The sequence below is a fragment of the Mirounga leonina genome, unplaced genomic scaffold, assembly GCF_011800145.1.
Source record: "Mirounga leonina isolate KUSES-001 unplaced genomic scaffold, KU_Mleo_1.0 Mir_53, whole genome shotgun sequence".
Lineage (NCBI taxonomy): Eukaryota > Metazoa > Chordata > Mammalia > Carnivora > Phocidae > Mirounga > Mirounga leonina.
Window position 1 is genome coordinate 84412329 of NW_023270807.1, and position 17408 is coordinate 84429736.

The 17408-nt window shown below is 41.5% G+C and overlaps 1 protein-coding gene across 1 annotated transcript in view; it reads left to right on the top strand.

Moving 5' to 3' along the window:
* Positions 1-593: 593 nt before the first annotated feature.
* The window catches only part of ENPP1 (ectonucleotide pyrophosphatase/phosphodiesterase 1), a 72326-nt gene continuing 55511 nt past the window's right edge, over positions 594-17408 (top strand). The window contains exon 1 of the mRNA XM_034990657.1: positions 594-843. Within this exon, the coding sequence (XP_034846548.1) occupies positions 607-843 (237 nt within the window). The 5' untranslated portion in view covers positions 594-606. The remainder of the gene's footprint in view (positions 844-17408) is intronic.

Here is a 17408-nt window from a genome sequence, read left to right on the forward strand (position 1 = left end):
CACATTCTGCATGGAGCACTGGGTGTTATGCACAAACAATGAATCATGGAACACTACATCTAAAACTAATGATGTAATGTATGGGGATTAACATAACAATGAAAAAATTAAAAAAAAAAAAGAAAGAAACACAGGTAGGCCCGACTCCCGCCGTGAAGAAGCTGCACTGGCCTCGGCTGCATCCTTCTCCTCCTCCCGCTCTATTTTGGGGCCCCATGATCTCATGCCCTCTGCAGACCGCACTCTGCAATTTCAGTCCAGCCCGCGCCGCGAGGCCAAGCAGGGCGATTCCTGCAAGTGTTCGGAAGGTGCCCGGGGCGCGGGGAGGGGAAGGCTTTGGGGGAAGTTGAAGACGCGCCCACGTACAGGACCCAAAATAACCGACACGCAGAGTGCCCGAAATCAGACAGGAAGCCAAATAATCCGGGGCGTTGAGTTGCTTTCCCCTCACTTCTAGCGCTGGGCGGGGGGCGCGGAGCCAAGGGCCTGGCGGCGAGGGGCGGGCGCGGCGGCGGGCGGGGCGGGGCGGGGCGGGGCGGGGCGGGGCGGGCGCGGAGCCTATTAAAGGCGCGGCAGGGCGGCGGGGCCGAAGCGCCGGGGGCCACGATGGAGCGCGACGGCTGCGCAGGGGGTGGGAGCAGCGGCGGCGAGGGCGGCCGCGTTCCCCGGGAGGGCCCGGCGGGGAACGGCGACCCGAGCGTCGGTCGCGCCGCCGCGGCGCCCGGGGACGGACAGGCGGCTGAGTCCTTGCTGGCCCCCATGGAGGTGGGGGAGGAGCCGCCGGAGAAGGCGGTGCGCGCCCGCACGGCCAAAGACCCCAACACCTATAAGGTGCTCTCGCTGGTAGGTCCGCGGCCCGGCCCGGCGCCCGGGAGGGCGGGGAGGGTGGCGCCCGGCTCCTGCGCGCCGAGCGCGGTCAGCACCGGGGGCCCGGAGAGAGGCAGCGTTGCGGCCGCTTCTCCTCGCCTGCACGCGCTCGCCTGCGGGCGCGCAGACCTGCTCCGCGCTCTGTTCCTGCTCTTTACCCCGGGGGAGTAGTGCGCGCTCCCCTGCGCCACGGATGCTTCTAAGGGCCGCGTTTAGGAAACCAGGCTGTTAAAATTGCCACCTTTTAGAAATACCACTCGTCCCCAGCAGAGTAGGAAGATTTTAGAAGGGAAAAATGACCCGCCCGAAAGTTGTTGGTCTTAGAAAAGGCCAACTTTTCTTTTCTTTTTTTTTTCTTTTTAATCTTTTTTGGGTGACTCTGGGGGTAGTATTGATGACTTTCTTTGCATTAACTGATTTCACTTGAAAAGATTGAACAGAGTTCTTTAAGTTTTATCAGGAACTTTAGGAAATGCCTTTTCTTTTGGCTCTGCTTAGGAATTTCCTTGCAGCTGTTACAGAAATTCCATCAATATTCATGTTATGCGAATGTGAAGAAACGTTGACGATTATTTGTCCACTCTTTTAACCGTAGGTTACATGGTTTTTGTTGCTAACAAAAGTAGCCATTATTCCTCTGCTATTTTGACAGTTGCAAGATCCACAATCAATTTGATGAAATGTGGGGGTTTTCATTCCTATGGTAGGAAGTGCTGGGCTGAGAGTCAGAGCCTGGGTTCTTGGTTTAGTTAGTAATTGCTGAGGCCTTGTATAAGTCTCCCAAACCTCAATTTCTTAATTTGTTAAAATGAGGTCAAAAACTAATGATGTATGGTGACTGACATAATAAAATTAAAAAAAAAAAATGAGGACATCACCTCCATTGCCCATTACATAGGATTATTATGAGAATCCCATGGGAACAATGTGGGGAAGTAAATTGAAAATTACAAGTAGACAGTCATTTTTATGCATTATATAGAAGTAACATCACTTACTATGATTGAACAATGCTGTGTAGAGAATATCTTTTCTGATATTTGAAACCTACTTTCATAAGCATTTCCATTTTCACTATTTTTTAGGTATCATGGTGATGTTACAATACTTTGAGGAACCAACATTCCTAGACTAAAGAGATGATGTCATATGCTTAGTAATTAAAACTTAAGCCTAAGGTTCCAAGAGTCACAAACCACATAATGTTTATATCTCAATATATATTTTTGCATCAGGATGAGAACTTACTTTTGGACTTTTGAGTCACCTTTTTTTGTTCCTGTTAATGGGAGACTTTTGCTTCTATAACATGATCACTAAAATTATTTAGTATCCTTTTTTCAGGTGTTTAGCACACTACCAGGTAGTCAATAATTGTACATTGAATCTGTGTGCAACTCTAATGTGAAATCATTTCTAAATGCCTATAGCCTTGGAGGATTGCTAAATTGCCAATTGCTATATTCAGTTTTTAAATCTTTCCTATTCATTTACTTATAGATCCGCAATAGGTATCAGCAAAGACCTACCTTTGCAACATGCATTTCAGTCTTTGACACGTGCAATCAGCTGGTCAAACAGCATTCCATTGTGTTCTGATGGTGTAACTCTGGGTACTGGACATGGAAGTGTCTTAGGTCTTCCTTTCACAAGTAGTATAATCATGAATATTTCTTATTCTATTAGGTGGGGTCTTTTGCTGTAACACGAATCAGCAAAGAATTCTTACCTCCTATCTTCGATGAAATACTGTGGGACATTAAATATACACCTAAACTCATTGCTATGTTTTAATTAGTAATCTTAATTAGTAACACAAGTGAATGTGAAAGCTTTTACCCATTCTTCTTTTTCTTCCCTACGTCAATACCCTACTTCCCCCCTCCCCACCAAATGATGCACTTCTAAAGGGAAAAGTCTCCAGAAGGAATTTGACAACTGACATCAAAGAGTTCTGGGACAAATCTTCTAGAAAGGAGCTGCAATTATGGGATTCCTTTTTTCAGGTTAAACATCAACACACTTTTCATAAAGCTGAAGAAGTGAGTTGACTGACTGAATCCAGGGTTGGGATTATTAGAGGCCAACTACTGATCTGGTTCTCAGCCACACAGTTTTTATCTAGCAGGATAATTATTATAAGACTTGCCTTCCAGAGAGATAATCAGTGGCAACTCTTGCATTTTTCTGAAGATATTTCAGATAAGCTTAAATGATGTAGTAATGAGAGAGTGGATGAAGAAGGGAAGAGGTGTTGAGTCCAGGGAAAGAATTGTAGGCTCTGGTGGCTTTTGGCCCTAGGCCCTGGAAATGCTCATGCCCAGGCACTAAGCCAGACTGCAGAAAACTCAGAGGGCAAGTAGAAGTACTTCTCTGTATATGCTCCAGTAGATGTGTTAAATACTGGATGCCTTTCCTTAGTTCCGAATTAAATTTTGAACTGAAATTTTGACTTTCACTGAGGTTAGACTTGAAGATTTATTTGAAATAATCCTTCTTATTCCCTGGTATCATTTTAAAGGGCAGAGAATTTTCAACCACAGTGCAGTACATTTTTCCACTGACCAGTGAGTCCTTCTACAGCATTATTTTGTGTTTGTGACCTTCTGCAGTGCTTATGAATACGTATACCTGTGTATGTGAAAAGGGCTTTATGTGTGGGTGGTGGTGGTTAAAGAGTACTTTCACCTTTCAGTGAAAGAGTTTTTTGCAAGTGGCAGAGGTTGCCCTTGTTTATCGGAGGTTTGGGTATGAAAGTTACTAATTCGGTAAGCTCTTCTCCCCTTTTTACAGCACATTGTCTTATCTCTAAAATACAGTTTGGAGAACATTCAAGGTAATTCTCTACTCTTTTTTTTAGAAATTTATTTATTTATTTGTTTGTTTATTTATTTATTTATTTATTTAGAGAGCCTGAGCGGGGGGAGGGGCAGAGAGAGAGGGAGAGAAAGACTCTCAAGCAGACTCCATGCTGAGCACAGAGTCCGATGTGGGGCTCCATCTAACAACTCTGAGATCAGGACCTGAACTGAAATGGAGTTGGATGCTTAACTGACAGCCACTAGGTGCCCCTAATTCTCTGCTCTTAATCAGACCTGGAATTGACATTTCTCTTTGGCTCGTAAAATTTAATATCCTCCAGCCATAGTTTAGCATCTTTCAGAATGACCAGAGCATCTTAGAGGCCAGAGAAGTTTCCTGTTTGCCCCTTTTGGTATTTGTCTCACATGTTGTGATAAAATGAATCAAACATTCCTAGGAGGCAAGCAAGATGGTTGTGTTTACCACTGGGCCTCAGACAGTGCCTGACACTCAATGTCGGCTTTTGGTTGAATGAATGACTGCACTGCATTTTTACTTAGACCAAGCGACACTTTGCCTTGGAAAAGAGCAAGATGGGAAAACTTTCTGACCACAGACCCATATGACCAGTTGAAAGTCAGGAATCTAAATATAGATGCGCTAATAGATATGATGCTTGGGTAGAAATTCAGGGATAAGATCAAAACTGCGATATCATTTCATTAGGGCCTTGGGAGACGGAAGAGGCCGTGAAGGAGCTATAAACCAAAGTTTCCAGCCAAGGCCAGCATGCTTTAGGACAGGCCAAGCAAGGCCTCTGTGGTCGCTTGGATTCAGAAGTAGGATCTAACTGCCTGCCATCCTCTTAGGTACAAACAAGCCAGGTGTGGCCGTCAGGCATGCACAGGTTAGGTCATCCTGCAGGTACAGATGGGAGTCGGCTTCACGTGTATTGTGGCCTCTTCTGTGTTAGTGAATTTGCTCTCATACCCCACATTCAGTCTTCATGTCTTTTGTGGGGTACTGTTTTCTTCAGCATTGCTTTCAGTTCCTTTCTGCTCTGAGTCCCATTCTGGTCTCTCTCTCTCTCTCACCATTGATACCTCAGCAGGTTTCTGCTCCATGGATACACAGCCATCCTTTCAACGTTTTCTTTATTCCCTTGCGTTCCGCTTGTTCAGTTCACTCTGGACACTCGGTTTTGCTGTCCCCTGCCTCCTTTATTCATCACTCTGAAGAGAATCCCTAATGGCCCTGTTGAGAGACCTTATGCATTCTGTATAATAAAGAACTGAGGACCATTGACCCATTTAGAATAGTTACAGAAATTTTTATCTTTCGCCTTCTCATTGTCCCCCAGCTTACTTTTTTCTCAGATATCAGCATTAAAGGTAAATGAAAACCGTTTTATATTCAGATTGAGTTTGATAAATTTCACTGCAAAATATCCTTGTAACTTCTAACTCATTTGGCAAATGTATTTCATATGTATTATGGGCGTTTTGGACAAGTTAGAGAACTTAATTGTGATCTATAATTTTTTTTTTTGGTAGAAGAGGCATTTCATATTTCAAATGATTTAGGGACATATAAGCTTTTGGAATACAACTTGTAATTAGAAATCTACCTTTGGTTAAAATAAACATGCCTTTATCAACTATGAAATATCCCCAAACAACAGAAAGTAAACAAGAAACCTTTTAGCAAATGAGTTCAAGGCAGAACGTAGATTACTCTTTTAAGCTTGAGTCCTATGCAGCAAGAACTGATATTCAGAAAGCTGACTCAAATGAAAGCCCTTTGGCATCAAATAAAATCTAAGTTACATATTTACTACTAAAGTATAATAACATATTTAAAAGGGCTTTTCAAAAGAGTGACCAGAATGTTCAGCTACATATTAACTAGAACACTCTGTTTCCTGAGAATTTTAGTTATTTGAGGATTAATTACAAGAATTAAGATAACATCTGTAATAATCTTTATTTTATCCTCCTTAATTTTTAGTTTTTCTTAAGATTATTTATTTATTTTAGAGGGAGGGGAGGGACAGAGGGAGAGGGAGAGAATCTCAAGTGAGGTGTCCCTCACTTTTAGTTTTTAGTTTTTAAAATTTTTATTCTTTTTTTTTTTTTTTTTTTTTTTTTTAGAGAGAGAGAGGGAGGGAGGGAGAGAATCTTAAGCAAGCTCCACACTCAGTGTGGAGCCCAACACGGGGCCCGATCTCACAACCCTGAGATCATGACCTGAGCCGAAATCAAGAGTGGGACATTTAACTGACTGAACCACCCAGGCGCTCCTACTTTCAGTTTTTAGGAAAAGATTTGGTGGAAATGTAGGTGGTAACAGTTTAGATGATGATTATTCACAAAGCACTTTGCAATTTTAGAAAGCATTTTCCCATATATTCTTAATTGATCCTCAACACATCAGCAACTCTGAAACACGAAGGTATAGTGATAATCAGCCCTAGTTTACAGATTAGGAAACAGGCTCACAGGGGTGCAATCAGGTTTCTCAAACTGCAGTGTGCTTAGGAAAACAGCCGGAAACTGTTAGGGACAACAGATTGCTGGGCTCCATTCCCAGAGGTTGTGGTGTGGAAGGCTTGAAATTGTTATGGACTAAATGTTTGTGTCCTTCTCACATTCATATGGTGAAGTCATAATTCCCCCAATGTGATGATATTTGGACCCAGGGCCTATGGGAGGTAATTAGACTTAGCTGAGGTCATGAGGGAGGGCTGTTATGAAGGGCTTAGTGGGCTTAGTAGCCTTAGAAGAAAGGGGAGGAGAGGAGATGTGAGCTGTCTCCTTCCCTTCCCTCATGCCCCTTTCCAACACACCCTAAGAAAGGGTCCTGTGGAGACATCATGAAAGACAGAAGAGTCTTCACCAGGATGCAGTTTGGCCAGCACCTTCATCTTCAACTTGCCAGCCTCTAGGAAGTGAGAATTTCTGTGGTTTAAGCCACCCAGTCTGTGACATTTTGCCACAGCAGTTTGAGCAGACTAAGATAGGAATGGACCCAAAGAATCTGCAGAATATATTAAGTACCTCAAGTTATTCAGATGTAGTTGGTTCATTTACTCTACTTCTAGAAACAGTGGGTTAAATTTACAGGTGAAATTTGGAAGTAGAAAACTTTGATAACCAAAAGGGCTTTTAACTACAGATTTTTATTCTGGATTAATGGCTAATGGCATCCCATTCGTTTGCCTTTTAATCAGTGTGATGTCAATAATCACATGTTACTCTGAGCTTCCAATGTATACAAATTTGGGGGAAAGTGGTTTTCATCTTCTTGATTTGAGTTTCCTTCTTAATACATTTTTAAATGTAGATTAGGAAAATAGAGAGGCCTGATAGAAAGTCATTTTGGAGGGAGTGAATTTTCAGAAGCATATCTCATTTGTGGATGGATCATCTTAGGATGGTATCTTATGTATCTTAGGATTTTACATAGATTTAGGTGGCAAACATTCTATCACAGGTGTGGTTTGAGATCCTTCAAGAGCATGGTTTTCAGGAAATATTTCAGAGACAGAAGCTTGTTCCTAAAGCTGATTTCTCCCTTGAGAAGCTCTGTGGCATTAGCAAGCATCTGGGGCCTACGGTCTGTCGTGGAGAGAGAGACGTGGCAAGGAACTCAGGTAGTTTTTATGGTGCTGTTGTGCAGCAAAAGAAATAGGACTGTCATTATGACATTTTTCCACATAGAGTCTCCCATTGCTCCAGATTACCTTTATTTTGAATACATATGTTTATAAGCAAAAGACAGCACAGGTAGAACAAAGTTGCAAAAGCCAAAATAGCTCAGGCAGCACTCTCAAAGTGTGGTGGGTGGGTCCCTGGGGTGTCCCGAAGTTAAGTCTTTCAGGGGGGCCATGAATTCCAAACGATTTTAACAACAACAGCATGATGTCATTTGCTCTTTTCACGGTGCTGACATTTATACTGATGGTATTAAAGCAAGGGCAGGGGCCACTGCTGTCACCTTAGCAGGCGTCCGGGCGATGGGCGGCCCCACTTACACGCGTGGTCACGCACTTGCGATTATGCCAAAAAGAAATCAGTTTCACTTAAAAGAGTGTAGAGCCAAGATGTTCATCGACAGATGAATGGATAAAGCAGATGTGGTGTATATATACAATGGAATATTATGCAGCCATAAAAAGGAATGAAATCTTGCCATTTGCAAGGACGTGGATGGAACTGGAGGGTATTATGTTGAACGAAATAAGTCAATCAGAGAAAGACATGTATCATATGACCTCACTGATAGGAGGAATTCTTAATCTCAGGAAACAATCTGAGGGTTGCTGGAGTGGGGGGTGGGGTGGGAGGGATGGGGTGACTGGGTGATAGACACTGGGGAGGGTATGTGCTCTGGTAAGCGCTGTGAATTGTGCAAGACTGTTGAATCTCAGATCTGTACCTCTGAAACAAGTGGTACAATATATGTTAAGAAAAAAAAAAGAAGAAGAAGAGGGTAGCGGGAGGGGAAGAATGAAGGGGGGGAAATCGGAGGGGGAGACGAACCATGAGAGATGATGGACTCTGAAAAACAAACTGAGGGTTCTAGAGGGGAGGGGAGTGAGAGGATGGGTTAGCCTGGTGATGGGTATTGAGGAGGGCACGTTCTGCATGGAGCACTGGGTGTTATGCACAAACAATGGATCATGGAACACTACATCAAAAACTAATGATGTAATGTATGGGGATTAACATAACATAATAAAAAAAAAGTGTACTAGATGAAGCAGTAACAATGTCTCCTGGATGAGGCAGATTTTCTTAAATCTCAACCCTGAATGACCTATCTCTGTAGTGTGTGAAGTGGGAAATACACATCCACACGTCTGCCGCACACTGCAGAGCTGTTGTTTTCTGGAGGGAAACTCTGATTGAGTTGTGAGCTGAACTAGCTGCTCCCCCCCCTGCCCCCACCACAGGCCACCATTTTTATTTGAAAGAACAACTGACACACTGTTATTCAGACTTTCGTATTTGGTACACATTTTCTCAAAATGCATAATGTTAGCTTGTCACTTCAAGCAAAACAAATTAAGGTACCTGTTGCCCCTGATAAAATCCAATCTTTTCAGCAAAAATTAGAATTTTGGAGAATCTTGTATCTGCTACTGTATGATCGATAGCTTCCCAATTTTTAAAGACTTCTGAAGAGGGGCACCTGGGAGGCTCAGTCAGTTAAGCGTCTGCCTTCAGCTCAGGTCATGATCCTGGAGTCCTGGGATGGAGTCCCGCATCAGACTCTTTGCTTAGCAGGGAGTCTGCTTCTCCCTCTCCCTCTGCTGCTCCCCCTGCTTGTGCTCTCTCACTCTCTCTCTTGAATAAATAAATACAATCTTTAAAAAAAGGCTTTCTGAAGAAATTGATGGAAATAGTAAGGAATGTGGTTTTTTTCCCCATAAGGTATAAGACATTGTGTCAACATTTGGAAGAACTACATAACTCAGTAAACTCATGTTTTCCAAGAGACCAATGGAGGATTTACAAAACTATGAATGGGTGTAAGTTTCATTCAAAGTGCAAGATAGACTAAGAGATTTTAATGTAACAGCATGAAAAATGTATTAATATTGTCTCAAGTTTCATGTTGGATTTTGCCTTTACAGAATTACCACTTGTAGAATTTTGGTGTGGTTTTAAAGAATGTCCATGATTGTCTGAAAAGGCTTCTTAGGGTCCTCTGTAAGAGTATAAAGGAATTCTGAGACCAAAAGTTTTAAGAATACCGACTTTAAGGAAAGGTTTACGTTCAATGCTATTTTAAGAAATGAGGGGCGCCTGGGTGGCTCAGTCAGTTAAGCATTTGCCTTTAGCTCAGGTCATGATCCCGGGGGTCTGGGATTGAGCCCTGCATCAGGCTCCCTGCTCCGGGGGGAGTTTGCTTCTCCCTCTGCCTGCCACTCCCCCTGCTTGTGCTCTCTCTCTCTGTCAAATAAATAAATAAAATCTTAAAAAAAAGAAATGAGATTTAGGCATATAAAAAGAATCAGCTAGTTACGACTTACTGTATCTTTATATAAGGTCCTTTCTACATTTCAAAATACTTACACATCTAATACCTCTTTTTGGTCTAAACCACAGCTCTGCCATTATCTCCATGTTAGAGATGAAAAACATGGCTCAGAGAAACTTGGGGGACTTTCTAAGAATTTCTAATAATTCTCTTAATCTTATCCCTGTAGCTTATTGATAGTTTTGAAGTCAGACAGATTTGGGTTTAAATCCTGGAACTGTTATTAGCTGTTTGAATGTAGGCAGATAACTTAAGTTTCCTGAATATCAGCTTCTACAACAATAAAATAGAGACGATCAAATCTTACTGGATGTTGTAAGGAGAATTAAATTAAACAACATATACAAAGTGGGACACAAAATCTGCCCTAAGTGGTTGTTTTTCTTGTGATTACTGATAAGCTTCGGTGTGACTGAATTTTTTATTTTTCTTACTCAGACAGCATGCACACCCTGGCTACCCAAAGTATAGTCCGCAGACTGGAATATCAACGTCACCTCCTTGGCATTTGTACGAAGTGCGGAATCTTGGGTCCCTCTCCAGACCAACCAAACCAGAATCCGCATTTGTGCAGATCCCCAGGGATTTGTCAACACATTAAAGTTTGAGGAGCGCGCTCCTAAGGATGACAAAGTGGTACAGAAGGCACACCAACCCGAATTTCTCTAGCTGGGGGTGCTCGTTCACCTTTGTGCTTCCACAGACTTCATACATGACGCTATGCTTAAGAAAAAATTACTAAATGTTCCTTAACTGTTCAACTGTGTTGGCTTTGGGTTGAAATGGTGCTAGTGCTGGGTTGCCTTTGGCCCCTTTCTTTCCTCGGACCTCAGGGTGCCTTGATTAAAGTAGCCCATAGCCCTTGTTGTGTGTACAGGACATGACGTACACGGTCTCTCACCCCCTTTCACGTGTACAGTTTCCATGTCTCAGGAGCTGACTTGTGCTCTCCTTTGTTTCTTGCACTTTTAATCCCTCTTCCTTACTCTGCCCTGGCTTATCCTTTAATTGCCCTTTATTGCTCTCAGAGGTGCCAATCTTCCGGCTTTGCTGCGATCTGATAACATGGGGATGTTCCTTCCAATTCAAGCATCCATCTATCAGAAATCAAGCAGATTGCACTCCAACATTGCACCATCAAGTAGAATTCTTCAAGTCAGAGTTTCCACGGCCAGTACCTTCTCAACAATCAACAGTACACCTGACACAAAACCAAAACAAAGAAATCTTGGGCCAGGGCTTTTTCAGGTGGCACTGAATCACATTAAATGTCCTTGGCACAGAGTTTATTCCATAATACTTCATTGTCCAAACACATTGGTTTCCTATAGAGTGGACCCTGCCTCGCTGAGATTAGAATCTTCTGGAGACTAGGAAACAGGTGAATGAAGTGTATTCAGGTGGGAAGGGTGTGGTTAACATTATGAATACTATGCAGGTCTTGTCTCTTTGAATTAATAAGGGAACTACAGAACAATTCTACTTGTACACTAAAATGCCTTTCCGATCAGTTCAAAAGAAGTAAACGTGAGGAATGTTGATATATAAAAGTATTTACACATTTGTCATCTCTTGGAAACTTTCAAAGGAAAAGAGAACATTGATTTTCCTGGGATGATTCAAGCAAGTCTTAGGAGACAGGGGCACTTAAAGAGTCTGAAACTTGGACTCACAAGAATTAGTTGCTGTGTGACTTTTGAACATTTGCTTTGCTTCTCTGACTTTTCAGTTTCTTTAACCACAATACAGGGGTTTTGGACTAGGTGGCTTTCTTCTAGGTCTAAAATCTTTGTATAGTATCGAGAGCTTATAGTATTTCCCCCTTGTTATAAAAATACTACATATTACAGAAAGTTCAGAAAATGTGGGAAAGTATAAGGAAGAAAATAAAGATTGCATTCTTCTTATTATCTGCTATTAATAGTTTCTTTGATTGTGTTTGTTTTCTACCTCAGGACTTTTCTGTGTGTGTATCACGTTTTAGCAAAAATGGGATCATGCTACAGATGCTGCTCCATTTCCTTTTTTTCATTTATATTCCATTATTAGATTTTGTTATTGCTAGACAGCTTTTTAACCTTTCAGGAATAGGATTTTGAGACTTTTATGAGTTCATGGAGTAATCTTTGAAAGCATCTCTGCTCATACCTCAGACTTACTTAGTCCCCAAGAATTAAAAAAATGTTTAGAACACTTTTTTTTTTGTTTTTGTTTGTTTGTTTTACCCATTCCTCAGCCTCCCCTCCACTGCTCAGGTCTCTTTCTTATGGTTGAATGATTAGTTTTCCTAAACATAACGTACAAGGGGAGATGCACACCCCTAAGCTCAGTCTTCTTTCTGCCTCTTTCTCACTGATTCAGTAACAGTGTTACCAGATGGGAGCTGGGCATGAATAGCTTCATCCATTCCCAGCAGTCCTGGAGGTCTGTGACATATATGTGTGGGCACGGATCAGTCAGTATTTGTCAAGCACTTGGAGTAGACCCTTGTGCATGGTAAGAGCTTTGGAAGTATTTGGTGATTTTATACATGACTTTATGGAGTTGACTCTTTGTCAGACTTGATGGGAAGCACTTTTCCTCCTTGGATTGGCACAATTGTGTGATGTAAGAGGGAGCACAGGTGATGGCTGATAAGTCCGGGCTGGGACCCACACATCAGTAGGACTCTGTGTCCCTCTGTAGTATATGGGACATGCATATGTTGTGTGCCTAACTTGGACTTAGATATTCGAAGGACTCCAATAATTTCCACCTTCGGCTCTTACGGTACTGTGCCAATTGAGAGTCAGCCAAGATCTCAAGGTGCCTGTGTTCCACAATGTCCCGGCTCTGCTGAAACGTACCTCCCATTATGGTCAGCTCAGACTTGTTCTGTTTTCCAGATACACTTTGTATTGATTATTTCTGTTTTCTACCCCAAGAGTGATTTTTTTTTTTAACCTCCCTTTTTCTTACCTGATACCAGGCACTCCCTGGGATCCGACTCCGTTTCTCCTCTCACAGGGAAACATTCCTTAGCTGCTCTTTGGCTCCATCTCCCCTGTCCGCGACGTGCTCAGTTGCTACTTAATCATATAGAAGCCATAGAGTTTAGCGGTTAAGGGCCAGACTGCTGGAGTTGAAACTCACCTTTGTCAGTAACTGCTGTGTGCCGTTGGACAAGTCCCTTAGCTTCTCTGTGCCTTGGTTTCCTCACCGGTAAAATGGGGATAAAAACAGTAGCTAGCTACCTCATTGGTTTAAGGATTAAGTGAATTAATATATGTAAACTAATTAGAAAAGTGCCTGAGAGAGTGTAGATGCTAGATTAGGGTTGCTTGTTATTGTTAGGGTGGGTAATTTATTTAACAGCTATTTGGGGTTCCTACTGTGTGAGCAGTCTCCTGCAAGAAGCTGGGGGCTAAATAGCGGCTAGGGCAAGGGAAAGACGTCCTCCTTGCTCTAGTTATCCATCCCCACAGGACCAGACAGTTATCAAAGAACCTCTAAGATTGTCTCAGGTTGCAGCAGTGATAAGAGCTGCCTCCAGAGCCTTACCCAGGGCCATGAGGGAGAGTCCTGGGGCGGGGGTGGGGGGGTGGGTGGCTTAGTTATAGAGGTTGAAGGTGTCCTGGGGGAAGTGACTGGTGAGCAGAAGAGGCTTCTGAAGGGGGGCGGCTCCACGCATGAAGGCCCTGGACTAGCAGGGAGCATGGTCCATTCCAGAATTGGGAGGAGACTCGGGCGGCTGGTAAGCAGAGGTGTGTGATGGGTGACGAGGCTGGAAAGGGGGTCTGGGGCCAGGTCCAGGCAGGGCCTTGCAGATTGCCATATGGATTTTGCTTTTTGTTGCAAGAGCAATTGGAAATCAGTGAAATATTTTTCTGTTTGTTTTTATTTCTATTTTCATTCTTAGTGACAAAATCTGATTTACAGTTTGTAAAGATCATTTTAGCTTTAGTGGTAGTGATGAGGAAGCAGAAGGCCAGCTGAGGACAAAGCACAAGCTGACCCCCTCCCCCGCCCAAGGTGGGATCTCTGTGACATTCCTCAGACAGCCCTGGCTGCCCTAAGACTAAGCAAAGGAAAAAAACAAATGGTTAACTAATAGAGATCACAGTCCAAAAATACAGGAGCCTCTCTCAGTTTACAAAATGTCTTAGTGATTTACAAGAAAAATGCAATCTTATATATAACCTAACTTCCAGAAGGAAACTCCCAACTGTCTTCATGTTAATGCTTTACTAGAGGGAAAAACAACCTGAACATGATGATGGCAAGGCCTCCAGTATCTTGTAGGTCCTCTTCAGCATACAAAAGAAAATCTCCCTTTTCTTTACCTCTCCTAACTCCCAAGTATATAATCCATCACCCCTCATAACCCAGGAGCTCTTTCTGCCCACGGGGCCTGTGATTTAATAAAGCTACCACGTTGCACCAAAGACATCTCAAGAATTCAGTCATGGGCTCTGGACCTCACCCCACCAACACCAACTCACCTACATTCCAAAACTACATCAGTAGGAACAAATTAAAGAGCATGGTGGATGAAGAAAGAATACGCTTTTACTTTCACTTGGCTGTTTCATAACTACTTCCTCTTTTCTGCTAGGATGTAAATTCCACAAGTATCTATTTAAATTAAAATTTACATTAAGTTTAAATAAAAAGGAATTCAGTTCCTCAGTCACACTAGCCATTTTTCAAGTTTTCCACACAGAAGAGTTAGTCATGACTAGACTGGGCAATAGAGGCAAAGAGAACATTAGCATCTTACAAACTTCTGTTGCTAGAAGGTTGTGATACATAGGGGTTTTTTTTTTTTTTTTTACTTTTATAGTTCTTCCAGCAAGTGATAACATTTACATAGAACAAATGTTCTTTGTTCGAGAAACATTTGTTGGAACAAAAGAAATTGCTCAAAAGGTTTCCTTCGTGAATGTTCTTACAAATGTAATTTCAGGATTTTTTTTTTATCCGAATAATTAAGTGTCATTAAGTTGACTAAGCCTAAATATACGCATTAAAAGGTGACACATTAAATTATGTTCCGTCCTAAATTATAAACCCGTGTATCCCTTACCAGTTTTTAAGTTCCACTGTAATTGTGATTGAGTAACCATGGTGTTATCTCCTTGTTTTTCCCATTTTCTGTCCTTGGGAAGAATTGCCAGGAATCCTCTGGATAGTTGTCTTTTTTTGTTGTCTATTACCGCCCCCCCCGCCTCCGATGCCCATCTTTCAAGAATAAATACAAGTTGCTGTGGTCATTATGGTGCAAAAATTATTTGGGGTGGGAGGGGAAACAGAAACAAATCACATAAACTTACCTGAGCACAATGTCCTTTCTCCACCTTTTGTATTTTATCTCTGACCCACCATCTGTGAAGGCAAGATACCTGCCTAGGCAAGAAAAACTGTCTTTTGGATAAAATCCATGGCTCCTTACCTTTTAGCCCATCTGTTTTGTCCTCGGCCTCAGGGTAGAAAGGGCTGTCCTGTCCCATAAATGAACCACTTTTCCTCTTTTCTGTCTCATGAGCTTAACTTAAAACATTTTGTTTTCTAAAATCATTTCATAGTACTTTTAATTTAATGACTCATATCTTTCTTGGTCGTAACTTCAAAAGAAATAAACCTTTTTCAGGATTATTTTGGCAATGATATTTTTTTTCTTCTTGAAATCCAACTGAAGCAAGACTTAATTAAAATATGTATTTTTTTTTTTTGTATCTAGTAGATAGAGAATTAAAAACAAATGAATCCTCAAAATGGAAAGTTCTTTCCTTATATTCACTTTAGTTTAGATTATGCCTTGGGATGTGTGTGTGTGTGTGAGAGAGAGAGAGAGAGAGAGCGGGGGAGATCCCTTCCTGTATGGGCCAGCATCCAATCAGAAAAACAAAGGCCATACTTGGTAATTTCATCAAGAGAATTTAATATAAGAAACAGGTTGCAAAGCTGTTGGAAAGACTGAAAGCCAAATGGGATGGTGTGGCAATGAGGCAGCCCCATAAAGGGTAACAGAAAGAACCTGCTACCACCTTGAGAGCAGGAGGGGCAAAGGGAAAAGTTTGGTGAAACCAGAGTTGGGATGATTAGCATCTCACATTACTGTGGTGCATTTGTCACAACCAATGAAACCATATTGATACAGCCTCATTAACTAAAGTCCATGCTCTATTCATATTTCCTTAGTTTTCCCCTGATGACCTTTTCTGTTTGGTGTTCCCATATCCCATCCAGGAATACCACATTATGTTTGGTTGTTACATCTCTGTAGGTTCCTCTTGGCTGTGTTTTTCAGACTTTTCTTGTTTTGATGATCTTGACAATTTTGAGGAATACTAACCATGTATTTTGGGGAATGTCCTGCAATTGGGATTTGTCTGACATTTTTCTCATGATTATAGTGGGAATGTTCACTTTTGGGAGGCAGACCACTGAGGTAGTGTTTTTCAATGTTCTTCACTGCTAGAGATACTCTTTTTTGTACTTTTCCATCCTGTACCCTGGAATCCCAGCCAACACTTTTATTAGAGTAGAGTATGTTCTACCTTGAGGGTGGAGTATCTACCTAAATTATTTGGAATTTTTCTGTATGGGAGATTTGTCTGTTCTTCCCCACTTATTACTTATTTATTCAGTCATTTATTTATTTTAGTTTGTACTTACTGATATTTATTTTATACTTTGGGCTATAATCCAAAAATATGTTATTTGTATTTTTGCTCAAATTGTTCTGGCTTTGGCCATTGGGAGTTGGCCCCTGTGTCCCTTTGACCTACCCCATCACTTTGTGTGTGTGTGTGTGTGTGTGTGTGTGTGTGTGTGTAACACTTTCTTACTTTCTGGTCCTACAAAATGTTTCAGACTTTCAGGCTCATCTTGACCTATTTTTTTCTCTTAAATGTTTACTAATATTGTTTTCTTTATAGATGCACAGGTTTTTAAAATTATAGCTGGCTTTTTTTAAAATTGAAGTACAGTTGACAACAAAAATTGCTTTAATTTCAAAATATTGAGAGTTACAATGTCATGAAATGGAGATGTTCACACACTGGATAATTGAATTGTAATTTTTTTATTGAGTTATAATTGGCATATAACTTTATATTAGTTTCGGTTGTATAACATAATGGTTCAATATATGTGTATATTGCAGAGTGATTACCACAGTAAGTCTAGTTAAAATCCATCATCACACATAGTTAAAATTTTTTTGTCTTGTGGTGAGAACTTTTAAGATGTACTCTTAACAACTTTCAAACATATAACAGTATTTTTAGTTATAGTTACCATGCTGTACATTAATGACATTTCCAGGACTTATTTATTTTATAACTGAAAGTTTCTACCTTTTGACATCCCTCTCATCATTGTGTGTATGTGTGTGTGTGTGTGTGTTTAGCACTTCATTTACTTTCTGGCACTACAAGATGTTTCAGACTTTTGGCCTCATCTTGTTATATTTTTTCCCTAAATGTTTACTAATATTCTTGATACTCATAACCAAAAGTCTACTTTCCACTTGAAAATTGGGAGTGAACTAACAGAAATGTTTGTGCCTAAATTCTCTGTGCCTGTACCAAAGGAAGCAAAGTACACATCCCATCACTCACATCCCCAAGTCGCTATGTGGAGTGTATTTCAGGCATTTCCCTTTCTTCAGTGAAGTGATGAAGAACCAGCTCATTACCTCTGAATGAAGC